The following is a 24,009-nucleotide window of genomic DNA, read 5'->3' as shown; positions in this document are numbered from 1 at the left end:
TTTTTTTTTTCATGAAATTAAAGGTCTAGAAATGAAAAGACTTACAGCATTAACAAGCCCAACAATCTGGAAAATCTTCTGTGTTATGGCCATTGTGTCAGATCCCATATAATCAAACTGAAATACAAATTTAATTTTTAAGAATAAATTTTTCAGTGAATTTTGAACTGCTGAATTGTTTTGGTGGTACAGGACAAGCATAGGGTTTATTAAGTATTTCCACATGCTGATTTTATTTACTTTCTTACTTACGTATTTAAGTACTTATTTAAGACAGGGTTTCATTTTGTATAGCCCTGGCTTTCCTGGAACTTGCTTTGTCTATCAAACTTCATGGACAAGGATATTAACAGCAACTTTATTCTTTAGACCCTCAAGCTTCAGTATAAAAGGAAAACTATAATTTAATCTTCAAAAACACTGTGCTGTGCAAAAGAACTATGTAGTTTGCGACCTATGCTCCATGCTCATGATAACCATAAATTACAACATTAATTAACAAATTAAAATGTAAATGAGCACAAAGGCTGGGATGCATGCGTGATTTGATGTCTACGTGTGTGAAAGCCACAGTGACATATTCCTCACTTCACTCTATGTGGATTCTACACCTCTATACAAAGTACTGGGGATTTCTAAACATTGCTTCTCAAAGTCTGCACCAGGTTTATCGAGACTGCTGAAAAAGTCCATGCAACTAGCCAACAGCCCCTTCCACTGGTTTCCATGGCTTTATTCTCAATTTACTCATCAATATGAGCTTTGAATTTTCTATACTGTTGCTTACATGAGGGATTGTGCTAGCCAACATTTCCCCAGTCACTGATAAAGTCGTATGTTTCCATATGGGATCTTCAACCACCCTCGGCTATCTCTCCTATCATCCCCTTCTCTGCCTTACATGCCCATCTCTCTGACCACTGAAACCTCCGACACCATTACTGAATCCATAGTCTTAATTGATTCTATGCTGCACGCCTTCAGCTAGCCCCAATGACAAGCTGGGTGAGACACAAACTCTTGCCTCAGGCTGAGTTCCCACTACAGTGTTTCTCCCACACACCTACCATCCTAGGATGATGCTCACCTCCCTTTCAGAGTCTCCTGATGTGTGCATCTGCCAGATCCTCCACTATTTATCCTAAAGACCTTTGCTATGAACATTGTGCTATTCCCCTGTCTATATTAACGTACAGTGTGCGTCACAGTGCAATTCTCCATAACTCTTGCTTTTCAGTTGTCTTTTCAAAATTGAACTTTATAAAGCAGAGAACACCAAGTGAAGGGGGCTTATAAAAGACAGTGAAACACACACACACACACATGTACAAGTACACAAATAAACAAATACACCTGTGAGGTCAAAGAAAACCAAAGATTTCTGTCTCTAGTTTTTTGTCGTTGTTAAGGAAGGCAGAAATGGGGGAAGGGAGAAGAAAAGAGGAGATTGATGGGAAGAAAGGGAATAGGATAGCAAAGGGCAGAAGAGAAGGACTTGAGAGAGAAGGGAGACTGACTTACCAAAAGTTTTCCCACTATAATGTGCAATTTTAGACTTTGAGGTAACAGCTGTGAATCATTTTTATCCTGGAAAACAACCCAAACATATTAACTAATTGTTAATGTGTACCAAGCTTCCCCAAAGCAGAGGTTAGCATGCAAAGAAATCAGGAAGACACACATAAAACCATTGTAAATCCCTAAACATCAAAAACTATTGACAAACATTATTTTTGCTTCAAAGCATCTGTGCCATGAGAGGTTCCCTGAGAAGGCTTCACCCTTATGAGGACAACATTGGCACTTGCTGTGAGCGCTTAGTAGGCTGGCCAATCCAAAGAGGTCTGCTCTAAACATGTATGGCCCTGAGTGATCTCAGTGGGCTATATTTATAAAAAAATCTGTGTCTGTGTGTATCTGTGTCTCTCTTTCTCTTTTTTTGAGTCTCTCTGCGTGTGTGTGTCTCTGTGTACCTGTGTGTGCACGCTCGTGTATGCACACACACACACATACACACAGGTGTAAGATAATCACAAAGAATAAGAAGCCGTGAATTTGAAGAATAGAAGGAACTCAAGAAATTGAAGAGAGGATTGTTAGGGAGAGAATGATGCAAATCCATGAAAAGTTAAAAGCTCACAGGAAAGCAGAGAATTAGTTTTCATGGCGTTCTGTGTGTCACTTGCAGATCCCTGTCTGTCACAGTCTGCAGATGAGGACACTGGTTTTAAGAGAGGCCACTTGGTCTTTTCTTTCCCTGAGGGTTGTACCTTAGATTGTTCCTTCGGCTCTAAATCATTTTCAAGTGTTTTAATTTTCAATAATGGTACACTCCTGGTTGTTTATGGTGTGAGATTTCATCTGAGGCTCATTTTATTTCCAGCATAGGTCATGTAAACCTATGTTATCTTACATTGATATAGTATCTATGTATTTGCTTATCTTTATGCTGGAACTTTTATAGTTTTATGAGAGTCATACATCACTTCAGAAAAAGATGTAGTCTTTCCTAAGCCAAATTTTATAGACTCATAAATGAGTAGTATTTCCTCCGTTTATGCAGTTGTTTATTAAGTCAGCAATGTAGTTTGTGGGTACAACGTCTCTACACATCCCTGCCATTCATAGGAGTGTGGTGGATTTTCATGTCAGGCTAATATTCCCTAAGTGTGTATTTCACCATTGGAGGCAGCAGTACTGCACAATCCTCCAGTATCATGGGGAGATTTGAGGTGACAACCTGGAGTATATCAAACTTTAAGAAGAGTGAATAAGTGAATTCTTAGGACAAAGACACAGATGCCTCTCTGTCCTCGGAGAAGCTAGCTCATAGCCAAAGCCTCTCGTATGGCAATTTGACAAATGTCTGCTTCTGCTGCTGTGGAAAAGGAGCTTTTAATGGGAAAGCAGCTTCTAATGAGCAAGTTTCAAAAGCCACAACTTCAGTAAACTTCAGTTTTAATGTATCTCCTCTCTAGTTAAGTCAGAAGTGTGTATTTACTCTCTTTATTTCTGTCCAGGAGAAACTGTTCAGGGGGTACCCATCGTACAGTCACGTTTGGGCCATGAATGAGGCAAAGCCCCTCAACTAAATTTCTCATTTCTATGCAACTGATTTCCTGGGTAGGCTTATTACTGAATCCTTTTAAAAAATCACAGTATAATTGATTAAGTTAAAGCTTACCAGTATTTCTATCTGCAGTAATACAGAAACAATTGCCTATCTTAGAAAAGATGTTCAATTAGCACGTAAAGCTACACATGAGACACTGAAAGCACTTCCAGTGGGCTACTAAAATAACAATGTTTCTTCTGAAATATACCGACATGAAAATGTTACAAATGTAGTATAAAAGCAACAGACTGCAAGTTTGATACTAGGTAATCTTCCAAGTTATGTGAAACTTGAATGCTTCATGTCAGGGTGTAGAACATGTCAGCTGACTAGTCCCCCTTCATGCCTGGCAAACAATGGAAGAGATTTGCTAGTGTCTCTTATGATTACCTGCTCATTGAAATGGCCTTTATCAAGCTGGCCTGTCTGCCAAATACGGCTGTCACTTTCTGCTAACATGGAGTTGTTGTTCTTCACTTGATAAACTATGTGCTCAAATCTTGTTGAAGACTCCAGTGGTTCAATTCCATAGCTGATATTTTCCAGCTGCAGAAATCCCCTGAGTTTAGAAAGGTGGTATTAGCAAAACCATGCGCTGCCCCCCCTCAGAGCTAGCAGCTGAAATGTGAGCCACAAGAAACCATAGCAAAGCAAAGGAGCTTAGGCATTTTTCCCTGCTTGCATTTGCATTCTCAGATCGGACAGGTAAAAGGGACTGTGAAGAGTTAATGTGGACAGAAAGACAAGAATAGGAATACTGGTCAGAGGCAAACCTAAATCAAAAGTAGAAAACGCAGGAGAAGATGAGGCAAGAGGACTTGGCACATAGCTGGTGAAAAACTCATCACTACAATCACTATGGCGACCAGTAGGAGTTCCTCCATAAAGCATCAGCAAGGGACCCAATTACTCCATTCCTGGGTATGTGCTGTGCTCAGTAGCCTTCCACCGGCATGACACAGCACCTGGGAACCCTTGAACAAGAAAGATTAATATCTGTCTCATGATTTCAGAGACACCAGCTCATGAGCACTTAACCTTGTTTCTGAGCCTGTGGCCAGGCAAAAAGAACTTCATGGTTCAAGGATGCGTAAAAGAACGGCCCCTTATTTCATGTCAGGTAGGAAGCAAGGGGAAGGAGAACAAGACAGACACCGCAAAGACACAGTTCAGTGACCCACATCCTCTGTCTAAGCTCTTTCACCTCATAGGCTATTCCTCTAGGAACTCATGGTGGATCAATCCATCAGCAATGTTGGTGTCCTCATAGTCCAATCTTTTCTTTATGGTGACACCAGCTGGGACCTGGTTTGCAACCCACAAGCTCAAGGATGATATGCCACAAACAAGACAGCATGCAGAGGGGAGCCAAGTGGGGGGAAGTAAAGGAAACATAGCACTGTGTTCACTGCAGCATGACTCACAGTAGCCAAAGTACAGGACCAGCCGAAGTGTCTGTAACAAATGATTCTACAAACCCAGTAGGAAGTCTATGCACAGATGAGTAGTATCTGGCCATTAAAAAAATCATGTCATGTACAGGAAAGTGTCAAAATTAAATAACTCAGAAGAGCCAGCCTCGACATAGACAGAAAGACAAGTATCAATTCATTTTCAATATGGGCTAGAAAACAGTGTTTAAGGGTGACTGAAATGAGGAAGGCTACAAGGGAAATGGATGCAGGGAAGAGGAAAGAGTGCAAGAACAGAGTGAGGGAGCAGCAGCTGCCAAACTCCACTGTGTAACTCTACGGAAATCCCAACATGACATGGAGACACACGGCCAACACCTATTACAGGTACAAAAGAGACGAAGTCCTAGACATTGATAACAATTCTAAGAATGTTCCTGTGGTTACAAGGTAAAGCTAAGGAAGAATGGAATACAGAACAGAAACACCTCCAAAGGCATCAACATGGAAAGGGGCCACGGAGAACATCCCCTCTCTGTTCTTGAGTTATCTTCTTTTGACAAACATTTTTGCGTTTCCCACAGGAATGATGAAATCACGTACTTCTGTGTGGTCACTTGACCACTGAGGGGTCTTCTTTATTAGCTGCCTCATGCATGGCACTATTAACTCATACCATATTGTATGGGCCTATTAGATTAAAATAACCAACTAATGTAATTTTCCTGTAACAGAGATAATGACAGAAAATAAAACTCTAGCCTTTAAAATATTCTAATGGTATCATTTCTCAAGCCACCCCTTTCTGCCCAGGATCTCAGAAACACCCCCAGTCAGGATGCCCTCGGCTGGGTTATGTTGAGTGACAGCTGTTCAATATGAATATGAATAAAAGGCCATTGGAAAAGAAATTTCCAGAGCTCCAATGGAGGTTTCTCTTGGCTTTTGTCCAGCCACCCTGTTTTTACTTTAAAGCATTTCCCACTGTATTCCTATAAAAATACTCTCTGGGATGTTATTACCTGAGGCCAGAGCAAATGCTGAGTGTCACAATGGAATTTGGTACCTCATCAACATATCCTCTGTAATGGCAATGAGCCTAAAAAACAAGTCACCAGATGACACAAATTCATCTTTTTTTTTTTTTTTAGCAATAAAAATTATGTTGTCAAATATTTCAGAAGGTTCATGATAGCAATAAACTTGATATTAAATCATGAATTGTATAGAATAATTAATGCAAAGTCTCAGGAAATAATATTTGGGGGCACTCTCTTTACTGGGTACATGTGTGCTTTCTCCATGTTTCTCTCTCTTTCCCATGACATTTCCTGATGTCATTCATAGAACAGGTCAGAGTTCCAAGGAGGAAAACATGTGAATTAGTGTCAACATGGAACTTGGGAAGGAGCATCAAGGTAGGGTTTTCTTAGCATGTGCAAAGCCCCTAGTATAATCGCAGCAATCAAAAAAAGATGACTTAAAGGGACAACTATTCTCATTCTACTGTCCATCTGCTTCAACAATAAAACATAAGATAACAAATATCTAACACATCTGATTCTTACCAAAAACTGTGAGGAGTCAGAATACAAAGATCCAGTTTCATTATATGTGTAAACCAAAAAGTTCTGGGATAAAAATGAGCTAGAGGTAAATGAATAAACAGAATTTAAGTCATAATTTAATACTGATGTATACATTAATAAAATCATGTTAAGTGCAAAGAATTCATATAATAACATCATTTAATTAAAATAATTTTAATGTATCATTCTTGATACTGTTCATAAGAACAACTGGTTTATGGCCAGAATCAGGAGAATTCAATGACAGAAAAGTCCCTGGGATAGCGCTATATAGTTGCTATATGGCTTAATTGAGCAAATACAGACTACTATGTGTATCACATGATGGGTCCTCATTTGAGTCCTAGAATATAGCACTGAGGAAAGGAAACAGCCTCTGGTCAGTCAGAGTCCCAATTATCAGAGCCTGGGTGTTATATGGTGGCAGTCACATATAAGAAGGCACAACCAGGCTCATGAATTAGAGACTGTCAGACACAAAGCACAAGCCATGTGGACTTTTAGACAGGGTTGGGTAAAAGGAAAGGTCTTGAGGCAGAAATGTGTTTGCACGTACGAAAAGCAGCAGTGGGGTCTTTGCCTGGAATAGAGCGTAGAGTGACAGAAAAGACATTGAGATGGTGTCCCCATGGGGGAAACCAATAAGAGCTAGGGCACATGGAGATAGTAGTAGACCAGCACTGTAAGAGAGCTGTCTTAGGGTTTCTATCGCTGCACAAACATCATGACCATGAAGCAAATTGGAAAGGAACGGTTTATTCAGATTATACTTCCACATTGCTGTTCATCAACAGAGGAAGTCAGGACTGGAACTCAAGCAGGTCAGGAAGCAGAAGCTGATGCAGAGGCCATGGAGGGATGTTACTTACTGGCTTGCTTCCCCTGGCTTGCTCAGCCTGCTTTCTTATAGAACCCAGGTCTACCAGCCCAGGGATGGCACCACCCACAGTGGGCTGGGCACTCCTCCTTGATCATTAAGTGAGAAAATGCCTTACAGCTGGATCTCATGGAGGCATTTCCTTAAGGGAGGCTTCTTTCTCTGCGATAACTCCAGCTTGTATCAAGTTGACACACAAAACCAGCCAGTACAAGAGCTAAACTCAGAGCTCTACATAGCAAAATCACAGAGGCCGAGGCCAGTTAGTAGGTTAATACTCTTACTCAGGTCTCCCTGATGGAGTCTTGAATGCGGATAGAGCCCATGGTGGAGGCACACTGTTCTATGCTTTAAGGGTAAACACATGGGAGTGAATCTCCTACTGGACCCAGGGAAAGGCAGGAGCAAAAGAGATGCCAAGGATGAGCCTAAGGAGTGTTTCCCTCTTTTCTTTCCTTTTCTTTTTTTCTTTCTTTGTCTTTGTCTCTCTTCTTTTTTAAATTGGAAGAAATGACTTGCCATTTACTAAGAAAGCTATGGGAAATGCAGATGTGGGGGCAGCATCATAGGCTCACTTAGAGTAAGTTCCCAACAGGAATTGTCACAAATATTTGCTTAGGATATAAGCAGTGAGAGGTATGGCATGTGTGGCTATGGAATCCTGTACAGGTACAGACTGCAAGCCACCACAGTGAGCACGCTCACAGCCACAGTGTGCGCGACTGTGGAGATCCACTCAAATTACCATACTTGGGTCCAAGGGAAAGTGAAATTGAAAATTTCCAAGTATGCTATTTATTTCTCAATTTAATAATATAAATCTTAAATTTAAAATGCAAAGTCCTCACAGACCCAATATTCTGGATCAAATGGGTCATAAATTGAGAAGTTGACTGACCGTTATAATGTACTACTGAATTCAAATATTACATATAAACTTAAAAGAAGAAAAACTGAAGACAGACTTTTGACTTTTGCTGAAAGGGAAGATATAGCTTACTAGTTCCTGAGATGCAGAGAGTAGGGTTTCCCGTCAATGGTAATGACATAAGTCACCTAAAATAGAGCAGATTGACAGATGATTAAGTAAAGCTGGTGATTGCAATGTAAGACAGAATTTTTTACTTGTTAATTAAAAACATCTCAGAACATTAAAAATAAACACATTCTTTAGGACCTATTGTGTTAATTTGAAAGATTTTAAAGGTGGTTAATTTCAGAAGAGTGTGACTTCATGTGTAGATTAAAATATTTACAAAGGAATATATCTTTAAAATATAATTTTAGCATTATTAATATTCTATCAATTTCTTTCAGCTAGAAAAACAAATATTTCTAAAGAAACAAGGCATGAATGAGAGCTTATATTACATACCAAATATAATAACCTAATAAACAATTTATAAATATGTGCATATCATATCATACATGTAATATGTATAATTCACCATATAAAACTACAAGGGCAGAAAAAGCCTAAGAGACCACACACAGGCACGAAGCCATGAGCAAAGCTACAGGCCAGGAGCAGAGCTTCCAGATATCAGGATCTGAGTAACATCCTCCTCCTCCATATTACGAAAAACTGGGAATGACGGTAGAGTCAATGTCTACGTCCAGTGCAGACCAACGCCAAACCAGCAACTCTCCACATTTCACTAAAAGCCAAACTACCAGAACCCGTAAACTTTGTAAGAGACAACCAGAAGTTCAAGAACACACAAATGTAGACCAGCTAATGATGACCTAGACCTTGGGTAAAGCTGATGCTTGTGCCTCTTTATCACAGATGCAAAGCACTACTACATCAGACCCAACACACTGAACTGGAGTAGAACAAGAGACGAGACTGCAATGATACATTCTGTGAAAATATTTCTTATGTTGGAAGAGACCGAAATTTTTGCTAGCCATTCAAGATAAGTGAATAATACACTATTTACTATGATGGGTAGTAATATATCACTTAAGAGTCCCATAAGTTGCTTCCAATCTCCATCTGTGCCCTGGAGTTAACTCTTTGGCACAACTTTCTGGACCCAAATCTTGCCCAGAAAGAGCTGATCTCCCAGGAGTGATGAAACTCCTAAGATCACATTCTCTCAGGCTCACAGGAAGGACAGACTCCAGTCAGAGACAGAACAACCAACGAACAACCAGAGACAACCAGATGGCAAGAGGCAAACACAAGAGCCTGAACAACAGAAACCAAAGCTACTTGGCATCATCAGAACCCAGTTCTTTCACTATAGCAAGTCCTGGATACACAAACATATCAGAAAAGTGAGATTCAGATTTAAAATCACATCTCATGATAATGATAGAGGACATTAACAAGGATATAAATAACTCTCTTAAAGAAATACAGGAGAACAAAGGTAAACAAGTAAAAGCCCTTAAAGAGGAAATGCAAAAATCCCCTAAAGAATTACAGGGAAACACAACCAAAAAGGTGAAAAAAATTGAACAAAGCCATCCAGGATTTAAAATGGAAATAGAAACAATAAAGAAATCACAAAGGGAGAAAACCCTGGAGACAGAAAACCTAGGAAAGAGATCAGGAGACATAAATGCAAGAATCACTAACAGAATACAAGAGATAGAAGAGAGAATCTCAGGGGCAGAAGAAACCATAGAAAACATTGACACAACAGTCAAAGAAAATGCGAAATGCAAAAAGCTCCCAACCCAAAACAGCCAGGAAATCTAGAGCACAATGTGAAAACAAAACCTAAGGATAATATAGAAAAGAGTGAAGATTCCCAATTTAAAGAGCCAGTAAATATCTTCAATAAACTATAGAAGAAAACTTCTGTAACCTCAAGAAAGGGATGCCCATGAACATACAAAAAGCCTATAGAACACCAAATAAACTGAACCAGAGAAGAAATTCCTCTCATCACATAATAATCAAAACACCAAATGCAAAAACAAAAAAAAAGAATATTAAAAGCAATAAGACAAAACAGTCAAGTAACATATAAAGGCAGACCTAACAGAATTATACCAGACTTCTCACCAGAGACTCTAAAAGCCAGAAGATCCTGGGCAGATGTCATACAGACCCTAAGAGAACACAAAGCCTGGCCAGGTTACTATATACATCAAAACTCTAAATCACCATAGATGGAACAACCAAGATATTCCATGACAAAACCAAATTTACACAATATCTTTCCACAGATTCAGACCTAAAAAGGATAATAGATGGAAAACTTTGAACACAAGGAGAGAAACTACAGCCTAGAAAAAGCAAGAAAGTAATCTTTCAACTAACCCAAAAGAAGATAGTCACACAAACATAATTCTACCTCTAACAACAAAAATAACAGGAAGCAATAATAACTTTTCCTTAATATCTCTAAACATCAACCCCCCCCAAAAGACTAACAGACTACATACATAAGCAAGACTCAGCATTTTGCTGCACACAGGAAACACACCTCAGTACAAAGAAAAACACTACCTCAGGTAAAAGGCTGAAAAACAATTTTCCAAGCAAATGGTCCTAAGAAACAAGCTGGAGTAGTCATTTTAATATCAATTAAAATCGACTTTCAACCAAAAGATGTCAAAAAGGTTAAGGAAGGACACTTCATATTTATCAAAAGAAAAATCCAACAAGATGAACTCTCAATTTTGAATAACTATTCTCCAAATGTAAAGGGCACCTACATTCATAAAAGAAACCTTACTAAAACTCAAAGCACACATCGCATCTCACACAATAATAGTGGGAGACTTCAACACCCCACTCTAATCAATGGGCAGATCATGGAAACAGAAACTAAACAGAGACACAGTAAAGTTACAGAAGCTATGAAACAAATGGATTTAACAGATATCTATAGAACATTTCACCCTAAAACAAAAGAATATACCTTCTTTTCAGCACCTCACGGCACCTTTTCCAAAATTGACCATATAGTCAGTCACAAAACAAGCCTCAATAGCTATAGGAAGATTGAAATAATCCCATGAATCCTGTAAGATCACCATGGACTAAGGCTGGTCTTCAATAAGAACAAAAATGATGAAAAAGCCCACATCCACGTGGAAGCTGAACAATGACCTACTCAAATGGTTTTCTACTGCCTCTTCTCTGCCTCTGTTCCGGGCTGTTTCTCTACCCCAAAATCCCACAAACACAACTCTACAGCACAATAGATTTTCATACTGGCTTATATAGTCAACTCTCAATCCACAAACCCTCTACACAACAAGATTGCATCAGATAGACAAAGATACAAACTGCCCTTCTACATGAGATATTAGACCTATAAAATCCTTAATGTTCATAGCTATTTAACACCAATAAATCCCACCTGGGTCTAGCTGGTCCTTGGGAAGCTCCATGTTGTGATGACCTTCCCCCTCCATCCTCTCACCTCCTCAGCCTCCCGACCTCTGACCTCTTGTCCTTTGACCTCCTAGACCTCCCTCTCTTCACCTTCTTCACCCTGCCCAGTCACTGGCTTTTTTTTATTTTACTAATCAAAATGGGAAGGTTCAGTTGGAGTTTCCTGACTAGGCAGCTCTTCTTGGGGAAGTGGAATTAACATTAAAATATAAACAGTTTCAGGACAATCTATAAAACTTGGTCAGGGAAGAAATAAAGAAATTAAAAACTTTTTAGAGTTTAATGAAAATGTAGGCACAACATACCCAAACTTATGGGACACAATGAAAGCAGTGCTAAGAGGAAAACACATAGCTCTGAGTGCCTCTAAAAAGAAACTGCAGAGAGCATACACTAGCAGCTTGACAGCACAGCTGAATGATCTAGAACAAAAAGAAGCAAATACACCCAAGAAGTGTAGACATCAGGAATTAATCAAACTCTAGGCTGAAATCAACCAAGTAGAAACAAAAAGAACTATATAAAGAATCAACAAAGCCAGGAGCTGGTTCTTTGAGAAAATCAACAACATGATAAACCCTTATCCAGTATCCAAATTAACAAAATTAGAGATAAAAACGGAGACCTAACAGAAACTGAAGAAATTTTTTAAAAATCATCAGATTTTACTAGAAAATCTAGATGAAATGGATGATTTTCTAGACAGATACCAAGTACCAAAGTTAAATCAGGATCAGATAAACCTTAACTCTCCCATAACCCCTAATGAAATAGAGGCAGTTATTAAAAGTCTCCCAAACATAACCCAAACATTCCCCAGGATCAGATGGTTTCAGTGCAGAATTCTATCAGGCCATCAAAGAAGACCTAATACTAATATTTCTCAATCCATTTCATAAAACAGAAATGGGAGGAATATTGCCTAATTCATTTTATGAAGCCACAGTAACACTAATACCTAAACCACACAAAGATCCAACAAAAAAAGAGAACTTCAGACAAGGTTTCCTAATGATTATGGATGCAAGAATACTCAATTAAATTCTTGCAAACCAAATCCAAGAACGCATCAGAATGATCCTTCACCATGATCAAGTAGGCTTCATCCCAGGGATGCAGGGCTGGTTCAATATATGGAAATTCATCAATGTAATCCACTATACAAGCAAACTCAAAAAAGTCACATGATCTAGGTAACAGCTCAGACCAGTCACTCTCTCCATGTGAGATTTGATGTGTAACTAGCTATGCATAGCTTGGGCAGTGGCCCCAAACTGCTCTGACAGCCACTGAAGCAGCTGTGTGTGCCCGGGTTTTAGGTGCAAGTTGTAAAACAAATGTCTGTATTCTGCTTGGTTAACATGTATTTGTAGCCCTCCATGCAATAGAATTCAAGTTATGCAATAGAATTCAAGTTATTGTTTATAAAAGAAAACCAAAAAACAAAAACTGATAATAGGAGAAAATTGCCTTCCTGGATAGAAACATAGAATAGCAACATTTATGGATATCACAAATAAAGAATTCAATTCTTAACACACATATATATATATATATATATATATATATATATATATATATATATATATATATATAACATGATCATCTCATTAGATGCTGAAAAAGCATTTGACAAAATGCAACACCCCTTTATGCTAAAAGTACTGAAGAGAATAGGAATTCAAGGTCCATGCCTAAATATAATAAGAGCAATATGCAGCAAGCCAATAACCAACATGAAATGCAATGGAGAGAAACTTGAAGCAATCCCACTAAAATTAGGAACAAGACAATGCTGCCCACTCTCACCCTATCTATTCAATATAGTACTTGAAGTTCTAGCCAGAGCAATTAGAAAATAAAAGGAGATCAAATGGATACAAATTGAAAAAGAGGAAGTCAAGATATCACTATTTGCAGAAGATATGATAGTATACATAAGTGACCCCCAAAAAACCCATGAGAAAACTCCTAAACCTGATAAAAAAAAAAACTTAAGCAAGGTGGCTGGATACAATATTAAACAAATCAGTAGCCTTCTTCTCCACAAAGGATAAATGGGCCGAGAAAAAAATTTAGAGAATCAACACCCTTTATAATAGTCACAAATAATATGAAATATCTTGGTGTGACACTAACCAAGCATGTGAAAGACCTATACGATAAGAACTTCAAGTCTCTAAAGAAAGAAATTGAAGAAGACCTCAGAAGATGGAATGACCTCCCATGATCATGAATCTTCAGTATTAACATAGTAAAATGGCCATCTTACCAAAATCAGTCTACAGATTCAATGCAATCTCATCAAAATTCCAACTCAATTTTACACAGAGATTGAAAGAGCAATTTCCAAATTTATCTTGAATAACAAAAACCTTAGAATATCAAAAATCATTCTCAACCACAAAAGAACTTCTAGGGGAATCACAAACCTCAAGCTCTACTACCAAGAAATAATGATAAAAACTGCAAGGTATTGGTACAGAGACAGGCAGGTAGATCAATGGAATAAAATTGAAGACCCAGAAATGAGCCCACACACCTATGGTCACTTGATTTTTGACAAAGGAGGCATTGAGGGAAAAGACAGCATTTTCAACAAATGGTGCTGGTTCAACTGATGGTCAGCATGCAGAAGAATGCAAATCAATCTTTCTTATCTCCTTGTACAAAGCTCAAGTCCAAGTGGATTGAGGACCTCCACATAAAACCAGGTACACTGAATCTAATAGAAGAGAAAGTGAGGAAGAGCCTTGAACACATGGGTTCAAGGAAAATTTTCCTAAACAGAACACCAATAACTTATGATCTAAGATCAAGAATTGACAAGTGGAACTTCATAAAATTGTAAAGCTTTTATAAAGCAAAAGATAGCATCAATCGGACAAAATGTTTATCCACACACTGGGAAAAGATCTTTACCAGCCCTACATCTGATAGAGGGATAATATCCAAAATATACAAAAAACTCAAGAAGTTAGACTCCAGAGAACCAAATAACCCTATTAAAAATGGGCACAGAGCTAAATAGAGAATTCTCAACTGAATCTCAAATAGCTGAGAAGCACTTAAAGAAATGTTTAACATACTTAGTCATGAGGAAAATGAAAATCAAAACAATCCCAAGATTGTACCTCACACCAGTCAAAATGACTAAGATCAAAAACTCAGGTGACAGCAGATGCTGGGAGGATGTGGAGAGAGAGGAACACTTCTCCACTGTTGGTGGGTTGAAATCAATTTGGCGGTTCCTCAGAAAATTGGACATAGTACTACCTTAGGACCCAGCTATTCCACTCCTGGGCACATACCCAAAAGATACTCCAACATCTAACAAGGACACATACTCCACTATGTTCATAACAGCCTATGTATAATAATCAGAAACTGGAAAGAACCCAGACATCCTTCAACAGAGGAATGGATACAGGAAATGTGGTACATTTACACTAAGAAGTACTACTTAGCTATGATTTTATAAAATTCTTAGGCACATGGATGAAACTTGAAAATATCATCCCGAGTGAGGTAACCCAGTCACAAAAGAACACACATGGTATGCACTCACTGATAAGTGGATATTAGCCAAAAAGAAGCTGGTCGTGGTGGAATAGGGCCTTGATCATTCTGAGCACTGAAAAGGCAGAAGCAGGCTGATCTCTGAGCTTCAGGGCAGCCTGGTCTACAGAGTGATTACCAGGGCAGAGAAACCCTGTTTGGAGTAAATGATTTTCACCGCTACTTCATAATTATAATTTTGCTATTATAAAAAAGAAAAAAAATGCCAAACTATAGTTAAGTATACATATTATGCATATATATTTACATAGTTATATACATATATTCCTTTCTCTGACTTAATTTAGCTTATGCTGACATTTGTCTAGTTTTACATGTTCTAAATTTTACTGCAAACCAACCTCTCCACTAACAAAGCCTTTAATTTGCACATGGGGCCTTGCATGTAGGTTTTACGTTAGTCTTTTTTATACTGATTTTTTCCCCTACCAAAATGATTACTGAGAAATGTTCAATATTTCTTCAAATTTAAGAACAAAAAATAGACTTCTAATAGGAAAAGGGGATCTGGCACGCGAGACAGTGGTGGAGTGGGAGCTTCAAAGAGAGAAATAAAAGGCTGTTCTTTGAAGTGATCACAACCTAGGGTCGTTCTGGGCTATAAACAGGATGTAGCAACATCTCTGAAGACTAACCTTCCCTTCTGAATCTCCGCCCTTGCGTGGCTGTATCTTCTGTGGCACCGTGATATGCAGGCATATTCCTTCCGAATCTGCAGTAAGAACGTGTATTTTGTTGTTGGGGGGGGGGTATTTTGTTTGGTTTATTTCCTGAATCCATAGTAGTCCCTGAATCCACAGCAACCAGTGTTCCTGAGTTCCCACCGGCACCCTGATATGGTTGGTCAATTTACCTGTAATAATCCCACCCCCTTACTCGACACAAGACCCTCGGTAATAACTTGAGGACAAAACTTAAGGCTGCTGTTTTAACCCGGCAGCCCTGTTCCTCCTCAAAAAACATGCTGAGGCTGGTTTCTCTCAGGGCTTTGGGGAGCAAGCAGAGAAACCTAGTCGTGTTTCCTGCTGCTGGTCCTGCCACAAAGACAGAGAAGATGCCACCTTGATGACCCCGTGTTCACCTGGCCCAGGCTAGGGTTGGGGCTGGAGTGGGGCAAGATGGAGGATTGTCATCAGCAGGAATCCGCGAACCCTGTGCTAGCCTTTCTCAGCGATGCCAAAGCTAAAGGGCTCGCAGGGGCTTACCGAGGCGGGCAAACAGCATAGCAAGCTCGGCGAGGATGAAGAGCAGAGGCATGGTTGGGTCCAGTGCAGAAAGCTCAGCCGAGCTCAAGACCGTTGGCACCGTGGAGCACGTGGGCAGCGTGGGAGAGATGTTCCACAAGGGCTCGGCAGCACAGAACTAACACCAGCTTCTATGAAGGCCCCTCGCAGAAGGCATAAAAGTACTTGTCTCCCTTGGTGATTTTTTTTCCCTCTCCACTTGACAGTTTTCTGTCCTTTTAATTGTGGTGGAAAGATGAAAAGGAAACTAGAAATGTCACCTATCAGTTACCAGCGTGACAAAGAAGTAAGCGGAACTTGATGTAGTCGTAAACCATAGAGCGCCCCTCTTCTGTCTTGTTTTCTTTCTCCACTGGCTTATATAACTGGTACAGGGAAGGATGTCTTACAATGCAATTTAAGTGTGTTTTATTAGTGCTGACTATCTCAGGGTATCTATTACTGTACCGCCATGACCAAAAGCAACAGGAGGAAGGAAGAGTTTACCTCATCTTGCAGCTTAGAGTCCGTCCACCCTTCAGGAGCGTCCGGACAGGAGAGTCTGGAGTTGATGCAGGGACCACGGAGGAGTGAGGCTAATGGGGTGGCTTTCCCTGAATTGTTCAGCTTGTTTTCTTAAACCATTCAGAACCACCAGCTCAGGCAGGGCGATGCTCACAGTGAGCTAGGCTCTCCCACCCATCCTCAATCAAGAAAATGTCCCATAGACTTGCCCACAGCCCAGTCTGATGAGAGGAATTTTCTCAGTTGAGAGGCCCTCATTCCATATGACGATAGCTTGAGTTACATTGATAGCCAGCATAGTGACACTGGACACTTGGAAAGAGAGAGAAGAGCAGCCAGGCAAGGAGGGCTAGAGGGCCAGCCTATAGAGAGACAGCAGACAGAGGAGATACCACCTCCATCTGCTTTCCCAAGTATGTCCAACTCTACATGGGCAAAGCCCATCTCTCCTGTGTCCGTGACTCTGAGCTCCCACCACAGCACACACTCATATGGAGTGACAATGTCAACCACAAAAAAAAAAAAAAAAAAAAAAAAAAAAAAAAAGTGAGTCAGCTAGGTCCTGCTCTACCTAGGTAGCACTATCTAAGGCTATTGCTTAATATAAAATATGAGGCAGCCATAGCTCCTGTGGTCCAGTATTAGTGGCAGTGAGAAAAGGGGGAGTTATAAACTCTAAGCATCTGTGTTTTGTCAGAATTCACAGGATTCGTTTGAGGTGTAGAAGTGTGTGGTGGTAACACATTTGTGGATATGTACAATCATTAATGGTGAATTTTAGAACTTACTACCCCCAGAGAAACACTATCTTGTAGACTTTTACCCCCCTCCCCCGTCATCTTATTTGTTTTCAGACATCAGAGCCCTAAATTAGTTTCTTTTAAAGGCTGACTTGTTTTAAAAGCTGTGCTGGGTGGGTGTTCTACATATATCTATCATCAGTTAGCGGTGTTCGGAAAAGGAGCATTTGGGTCTGCAAGATGAACCTTGGGTTGTTTGTGCTTTGTGTGAAGGCTCTGGGAACATGATCAGATTGAGGTTGACCAACAGTACACTTAACCCAAGCAGAAAGTTCAAGGTCCACGGAGATGCACCCTTGGGAGGGGCCTCTGAGTCATACAACTTCCGGAAGTGAGCCCCTTGATATAGGCTTCTCTTGAGTTTTCCGATGCCAGCTCCTTCCAGCAGGAGGAATAGCTCACTCCAGAAAAAGCCATGCAACACCAGATATCAAGAAACATTCTAAATTTCAGCTTTTCGGGAAACCACGGGGCCATCATTTACACCTCTGATCAGGAACTCAGTCTTGGAAATTCCTTTAAGAGACAAAGGATGCTAGTAACTATTTGGGACCTAAGGGAAGTGTTCCCATCTATCAGATATCCCTACGCATCCTGAGACATCAAATGGTAGAGCTGGGGCAGGACTGGAGAGGAGTGGGTTGTAGATCTTGCTCTTGGCTTTAGGCACTTGGGTGGGAGTAGTCATAGTAGTAGAATATTCTCAGCTTGGAATGCTGATCTTTATGGCTCAGAAGGAAGAAGCAATAAACACACTTATGTATACTGTCGGCCATAGGATTTTATTTGGAGGCATCATAGCTGAAGCCAGTAAGCCACAGAGAAAGGGATGGGCTGGTTCTTGTTCTTGGATTAGACCATGGAACAGTGAGTTTCTTAGTGATGGTCTTCTTCTGCTGTGGCTTTGCTCTTGCATAACTGCTGTTGTTTAAAAAAAAAAAAGATACAAGATATAGAAAAGCTACATTCTCTTCATTACTAAAAAGCTATCCAATAGAAGCTTCATTAACATAATAAATTAGTGTAAAGCCCATGACTGGCTCTGGTCTTCTGTGCCTATGATTTGTAAAGTTTTTATTTTGTCTTGTGTTGTTGTTGCTGTTGTTTTCAGTGTGTGTGTGTGTGTGTGTGTGTGTGTGTGTGTGTGTGTGTGACTATTTTGCCATGGCTGCATGGAAAGAGCATGTTGTCAAGTGAACCGTATCTGTTTCTATTGTATTTCATAAACTTTGCGTGAGTGAAAGAGAACCATCCAGAAGGTGAGTCTCTCTTGCTGGAAAATGCAGTGTTCTTCACAACCAACAGGAAAGAGAAGCAATGCAGAAGAAATTTTCCTACTCAGTATCAGCCAGAAAAAGTACTCCCCAGGCCCCTCTGTCCAGAACCAGCAGCTGTATCCCCTACAAAGGATCAAAGGTCAAACTAACACTACCCTACCACCCCAGCACCCCAGCCGCCAACACCTACCCAGATCGCCAAATTGGATCTTAGCATATGTGGCACTTTATCATTGAGAATGTTTCTCTATCCATTTGGTTCTTGTTTGTTACTTTTGGGTTTTTGCTGGTGATTGTGGTGGTGATAATGATGGTGGTGATTGGTGGTGGTTGTAGTGATTGGTTTCAGCCCTCATGGTCTCCCACCCCAACATTAAGTGACACCTGGGGCTACAACTATTTGCGGACTCAGCAAGCAGAATGGGATGTGGAAGAATGTCAGATATGTGATTAGATGGATGTCTGAGGCAATGCTTTGTTGACCTTTTCAATTTTTCCACGCGTTCAGGTGTAGCATCTAAAATACCTTTAACTCCACACGAATGAGTAAAAATGTTGTCTACTGTATACAGATGCCTCTTTCGTCGTATGATGAATTGTCTTTCTGTTTTGAAAGAAGTTGTGTCCTTACCATCTTTCCTGGTCCTCCAGCACTGTAAATTCCACCTTCCTTTTCAGGTGTATCGTGAGGCATGTGTCAAGTGCTGACAGTTTGAACATGCAAGGCACACCTTACTGCACAATTTACTAACACTCTGTAGGCATGAGGGAAGCATTGTTATGACTTCCTGTATCCACTCCCTCTATTCTAAGGCAAGGAACAAATTCCCTTAGAGTCTCAGTAAAGAGGAAGAAAGAGTGTGTAGGACAACTTCCTGTATGCTTGCAAACCAGGTCCGTAAAGGTGTGCTTGTCTATAAATGCTTAACCTATTGAAAACTCCTTTCAAGAGGCTTCTTATAATGATGGTCTGATTACCATCGGTTTACGTAAGGATTTCTAAACTACTGCAAAACAAAATCAACAGCAAGTGCTTTCTGCTGGCCACGCTGCAGCTGGTGAAACCAGCCATTAGGACGCTGCATGAGGAAAAGCAAAAGCAGCTATGGACTCATGCTGAGGGGCTTGTTCAAAGAGTAGAGTTACAGCATTCTATCAGCAATTAGATGCTTTCGGTCACCTTTGGCTCTATGACTGCTTGCGGTCCTTACCATCTTCTGATATTGTTCTGCAGAAAAGAGAAAGGATTCTTTTCAGGATTAATGTGCCATGAAGAAAAAATCACCAGGCCCCTAGAGGCACTGCAAGTGTGGCTGCTGTGTCACGTGTGTGTCAGTAGGTGGCAGAGAGGAGAGGGGCTATGTCTATGCCCACTGTGGTCTATGAACATCTGAATGATTCCCTGACATGCCCTGAAAAACATATACAGACAAAATGAGCCCTGAGACCACCACCAGGCTCCCAGGGTGGGAAGTGAGACAGACTAGAAGAGCCCCACCTGGGGATCAGTGTGGGCCCTGGGCAAGAAAGACTGAGCTCTAGACAGATGACCCTCACATGAGGTCATGCAGGCAGCTGCGGGTAATGAACAAGCCTGAGATGGCCACCAGTCTAGTGCTGAGTAGGCCTAGGGGCATGGCGGCAGACCTTCCCCAAGATGACCACGGAGTGGCGCCTTAATGAGCAAGCAGGGCATAGCACTCCTGAGACCACGCCTGAGAAGAGCCCAGATACTCAGAGACCCCCAGTGCCACTACGAGGAGCAAGTAAGCGGTAGAAATATGGACGAGAAAGAGAAACAGAAGGATGTGGGCACAATGCAGAGAGGCAGAACTGGAGACTCGAGGGTAGTGAGGAACAACCTGACGTGAGTAGCTGGTGTTGCCACCTGTGACCACTGTGGGGTTCTGGCCTATGCTGCCACCGGGGCCATGTCTGGGTCCAGAGTTCTGCAGCAGCAGGGGTCTGTTACCACCAAAGGCCAGGCAGATGTCCCTGTCCTGGGCTGCTGCCTGAGGACATGTTGTAGCCTGAGGACTGTGCAGAGCTAGCCCCACCCCTTGCCTGGGCATTATGGGAGGGTTGGCCCTGGGGGTGTGACAGCAGGAGAACCGACTCTGCCCCTAGCCAGACACAGTAGTCTAGAGAGACCACCCTCCCCCAGCACATTGTGGGAGTTGCAGGTGAGCTGGGTCTGCCACTCACCTTCTGTGTGATGGCATGGACTAGGGAGAGATGCCCTCGTCCCTTGCCCCCTATGAAAGGAGGAAGAGCTGGCCCCAGGGTTATGAGAGTGGGAGGACCGGTCCAGCCCCTTACTGGCTGCAACACTTGACAGAGTGGGTCCTGTACCTCGCCTGGGCCCTGGGAGCACAAGTGTAGATGAGCCAGCTGGGGCGAGCAGGAACTGGCTGGTGTGTGCACAGGATTCCTGGCTGATCGACCAGCTGAGGTCCAAGGTTTTGAATCATCCCATCCCAACATCTACCCCATCAATGAACTGCTAGAGCATGTGAAGGGGCCCGCCCTAAAGATCCCCCAAAAATGCAGGATCTCCATGACACAGGGCAAAAGGAATCTGAGAGGAGGCCCAGTGAGCTTCTAGTTGTGATAGCACAGCGGAAGTCCAAGGCCTCCTACCAGACCAATGCGTCACTTCAATGAGCATTTGTAAGCAATGAAGTGTGTGGAGAAACGAAGAGACTGTTGGACACACTGTCACGCACTACAGCCTCCACGACCAGATTTTCTTTCTTTTCTTTTTTTTTTTTTTCCCTGTTGGGGACCAGGTTGCAAGGGTGGAGGGCAGGTTCGAGAGGATGAGATGAGTGGAATCAGAGTGCATGATGGGAAATTGACAAAGAACCAATAAAAAGTTGAAAGAAAAAAAGAAAAGAAAAATCACACACACACACACACACACACACACACACACACACACACACACAAAACGTCAAAAGTGAGATTCATGCTAAATGATCAATTGCTGTGTATCAATACATCCTTTGCAGTGATAGCCAATGGTCAAGCACTCCAGTGTTTGGTCTTTCCAAATCCTATCTAACTTTCAAAGGCAGAAAGTGCCTTTCTGAGTTTTATTTATTTATGCTTTTGGATTTTAAAACTAACAGACTAACCAATTTTCTCCTCTATCTTGTCTACATGGAAATTAAGGTGAGATATTAAAATGTCTAATAGTTATACACATGTATATATTCATCTTCAGGTTCTTAAATAACCCAGTTTTGTTTCTGCCAAGTGAGTATGAACAGTTACTTAGCTGCTTTCCCTTCACTGGTGGTGCATCAACTACATTTATCCATCCTAGTGGGACAACAGAGCCTCTTAATTATTTTCCAACACACTAGGGTAACACGGTCCACAGCAGTTGCCACTCATGGAGTGTTAAGGGGCTACACTTTCGTGCCTCAGCTCTGTTTCATCTTGTCCTCTTGCTGGCCTAAAACCACTTGTATTTGCTTATTTGACATGGTTTTGGTTTTGTAATATTTTCAAAACTATCATTCCTTAGTGTTATGAGGATATTCTTCCAAAAGTCAAAATTTCTGCTAACTATCCAGATTTTCTTCAAATGTCCAAACAGTACAGGGATATTTGTGTCCATTGTCATTCAACCCAATGACTCTGAAACAATCTGATCATTTTATAGATGTCTACATAAATCATCAGGAGCATTGCTCCAAATTTAACTAGCTGGCTGCCGCCCCCTTGATAACTGTTGCCCCTTCTGAGAACTAGAGATGGTGTTGGAAATTCAGCATCATTGTATTCTTACAGGATGGGACTACAGACTCCCTGTTTACCCTCGCTTCAGAAGTCCACTTTCCCTGAGTCCCCACTGAACAAAGCATGGCTTGCACCAGTGTTAGGGTTGAGACAAAAAACTGCTCAACACCTTAACTGTGGTCCAGAAAAACTCAGGCGATATTAATCGCGTACACATTATAAAAAGTGCTCCAGCCTTGTTCTGCCTTGCTCTGTACTTTTCTTTGCCTTTTACATATTCTGTTCACAAATCTGCTCCCAAACTTGTCTCTATTGACTACCCCCCTCCTGCCACCAGGCATAAAAAAACTTGCAACATGAGGACACCCAGGTTGCTTGGGAAAGCAACAATATGTTCTAAATTAGTTACACCTCACGTAGGGTCCTCACTGGGAAAGTCCGGAGGGTTCACTAAGGTGCTCCAATGGCAGTGGCTCATCAGGACATTGAGGCTGCAGTAGCTGTTCTTTGTTACTTTGTGAGTTCTTCTTTTTTCTAATCCCTTATCACCCCCAGTTTCACCTTTCTATCACTAGATAAGAGAAAGGAGGAGATAGAGAAGAAAGGAAGGAGAAATGGGGAGAGAAAGAGAGAGAGAGAGAGAGAGAGAGAGAGAGAGAGAGAGAGGAGAGAGAGAGAGAGAGAGAATATCCCTAAACCTATTTTTTTCCTCTTGTTTCTTCTTTGAACACAACCACCAACAAACCGCAGCCAATGCTGCTGAAGAACCACCAGCCACACCTCTTGGGGCTCTAGCATTTCTCTGCCCTGTGAGACCTCAGAATTCCAAAGGTCACACAATCACAGAAACTTTCAGCAGCTGGCAAAACCACGCCTCTGCTGGGTCACGGGGCAAATCATAGTCAGCTGCTGCTGCAGGCCCCAAATCCCTACACCTGGGAATAAAATGAAAATATCATCTTACAATGTTTCTGTGATTTTTTAAGAAACAAAACTTCCAAAATTCTCACCACAGGATGCTTATTCGAAAACAGAAATAAGCTTTGATATGTCCTGAAAAAAAAAATCATCCCTCTCCAAAGCCGTATTCATCCATATTCACAGCACTTGACCATGTCCAAATACTTCCCACTGTGCATTTTTAATATTAATACATTTACTCACCCTCCGCTTAATGCTTCCTCTTTGTGATTAATACATTTACTCACCCTCCGCTTAATGCCTCCTCTTTGTGATCGAATATCTTTGAGACATTCTGCCTAACAACCATGATGGCTGTCGCGATGAGGAAAGGCAGGAAAACATAGAAGCTGATCAAAAGCCCTTTTTTATATTGAGCACCACGCTGCCGCTTGACGATCAAAGGCATGCTTTTGTCTGAAAATATGAAAGTACCATTGAGCTCTTCCAACACCACGACTGAAGCAGAGCACTGACTCGAATTATCTTGTCTTGCCCTCTATGGTGCCTTGATTTCAGCTTTTGTACAGTTAAGTTTGGATTAA

The 24,009-nt window shown here is 41.1% G+C and overlaps 2 protein-coding genes across 2 annotated transcripts in view; both read right to left on the bottom strand.

The window, feature by feature from the left end:
• Positions 1-16,189, bottom strand: part of ADAM18 (ADAM metallopeptidase domain 18) — a gene marked incomplete at both ends in the record, with an annotated part of 42,613 nt that extends 26,424 nt beyond the window's left edge. Inside the window, 8 exons of the mRNA XM_080929093.1 lie at positions 46-117; positions 1,522-1,587; positions 3,506-3,674; positions 5,550-5,626; positions 6,096-6,174; positions 7,994-8,049; positions 15,568-15,644; positions 16,138-16,189. Of these exons, the coding sequence (XP_080785219.1) occupies positions 46-117; positions 1,522-1,587; positions 3,506-3,674; positions 5,550-5,626; positions 6,096-6,174; positions 7,994-8,049; positions 15,568-15,644; positions 16,138-16,189 (648 nt within the window). The remainder of the gene's footprint in view (positions 1-45; positions 118-1,521; positions 1,588-3,505; positions 3,675-5,549; positions 5,627-6,095; positions 6,175-7,993; positions 8,050-15,567; positions 15,645-16,137) is intronic.
• Positions 16,190-23,336: 7,147 nt separating this feature from the next.
• LOC308429921 (A disintegrin and metallopeptidase domain 3-like) overlaps positions 23,337-24,009 on the bottom strand; it is a gene marked incomplete at both ends in the record, with an annotated part of 51,734 nt that continues 51,061 nt past the window's right edge. Inside the window, 2 exon segments of the mRNA XM_080928955.1 lie at positions 23,337-23,439; positions 23,713-23,881. Coding sequence (XP_080785081.1) covers positions 23,337-23,439; positions 23,713-23,881 — 272 coding nt within the window.

Source organism: Micromys minutus (assembly GCF_963924665.1).
Source record: "Micromys minutus genome assembly, chromosome: 14".
NCBI classification, from domain to species: Eukaryota; Metazoa; Chordata; class Mammalia; order Rodentia; family Muridae; genus Micromys; species Micromys minutus.
Note: the sequence above shows the minus strand (reverse complement) of the source record. Positions and strands in the feature narration are given on the sequence as shown.